At 39.0% G+C, this 1254-nt stretch overlaps 1 protein-coding gene across 1 annotated transcript in view; it reads right to left on the reverse strand.

The window, feature by feature from the left end:
* The window catches only part of LOC119590653 (inner centromere protein A-like), a gene marked incomplete in the record, with an annotated part of 50715 nt that overhangs the window by 4619 nt on the left and 44842 nt on the right, over nt 1-1254 (reverse strand). Inside the window, 2 exon segments of the mRNA XM_037939328.1 lie at nt 182-339; nt 544-772. Of these exon segments, the coding sequence (XP_037795256.1) occupies nt 182-339; nt 544-772 (387 nt within the window).

The raw sequence follows: 1254 nt of genomic DNA on the forward strand, positions 1-1254 counted from the left end.
AATTTGTCAAGCAAACATTGCAATTCTTACCTAATACATATCTTAAAACTAAATTGTATGACAATCCAGTGATACTATAATCAAGAATCATAAGCCAGCCAAAAACCTAAAGCTAGATATGGGGTTAGTATTGAAAGAACAAAAACATAGTGAACGCTTGTGGTACCTTATGCGCCCATACCTGCGCCATCCGGGCCTCAATCTCTTGCTCTTGCTGCAGGGCTTTGACAAATGCCGCTTTCAGGCGGTTTGTGTGTTCTTGTTTGAGTCCCTGTTTAATGTTGGTGGTCACACACAACTCACACACCACCTTTACACCTCCAGCTTCTTCACCCTTGACTGAAAGGGGGTATTAAAAAAATAGAGTAAGGTTTCTTTTCCATCAAGAGAGTAGATATTTGATATACAAGGGTTGATAAGTCATACATGATTTTAGATATTGCTCTGCATGTTTCATGGTATTTGAGAATATAAAAAAAAAGATAGAGGGAACTCCCTTACACATTAACTTATTCCTATTAAAAAAAGAAAACAATTCTTTACCGTTTTCCTCACCCTTTCCTTTCATGGAGGATTTGTCCCATTTCCACGATGGGGTGAAATCAGTGCCGCACTGAGTGCAGACGAAGGGTGTTGGGTGTGGGTCTTGCATCTTCCCATTCAGCAAAATATGCTCCACACACTGTTCTATGCCCAGCAGGTAAATAAACTCTGTATTGTTGGGGTTTGGAATGAAGTGCATCTCTGGGGGAGGTGGCTTGGGGGGAGGAATCTGGAGGGAAGGGGAAGAGACAAGAAAATGATTGGTGGGGTTTCACAACAAAGCAGTTCCATTCTTACTGACTGACGATCAAACAACAATTTCAATAATGTAGTGTGGCAAGAAAGAAATGACAAACATTTCCCTTGGTGTATATATAACATTAATGGGAGGGGATAAAATATACTGGCCCATTATCATGTATATATGGCTAAACTGCAGTGTGAATCTATTCATTCATGAGTGTATTTCTGCTCCCAAAATTTCCTTTAACCCTTGTGTTGGGGTATTATTTCAATAACCTATGGCACACATATTCCACCCGCTTGTGTAAATTATCTAAACCATGCATCACTTCTGATACTTGAGCACATGTAGAAGACCTTAAATAGAATAAAACACCCATATTCTAAACTTACTACTGCACAAAGAAGAAAAATACAAAATGTAATAATACAGCAACCATACTAAAATTAACCAGCTGATGCTGAGAG

The sequence above is a fragment of the Penaeus monodon genome, chromosome 27 (assembly GCF_015228065.2).
Source record: "Penaeus monodon isolate SGIC_2016 chromosome 27, NSTDA_Pmon_1, whole genome shotgun sequence".
Lineage (NCBI taxonomy): Eukaryota > Metazoa > Arthropoda > Malacostraca > Decapoda > Penaeidae > Penaeus > Penaeus monodon.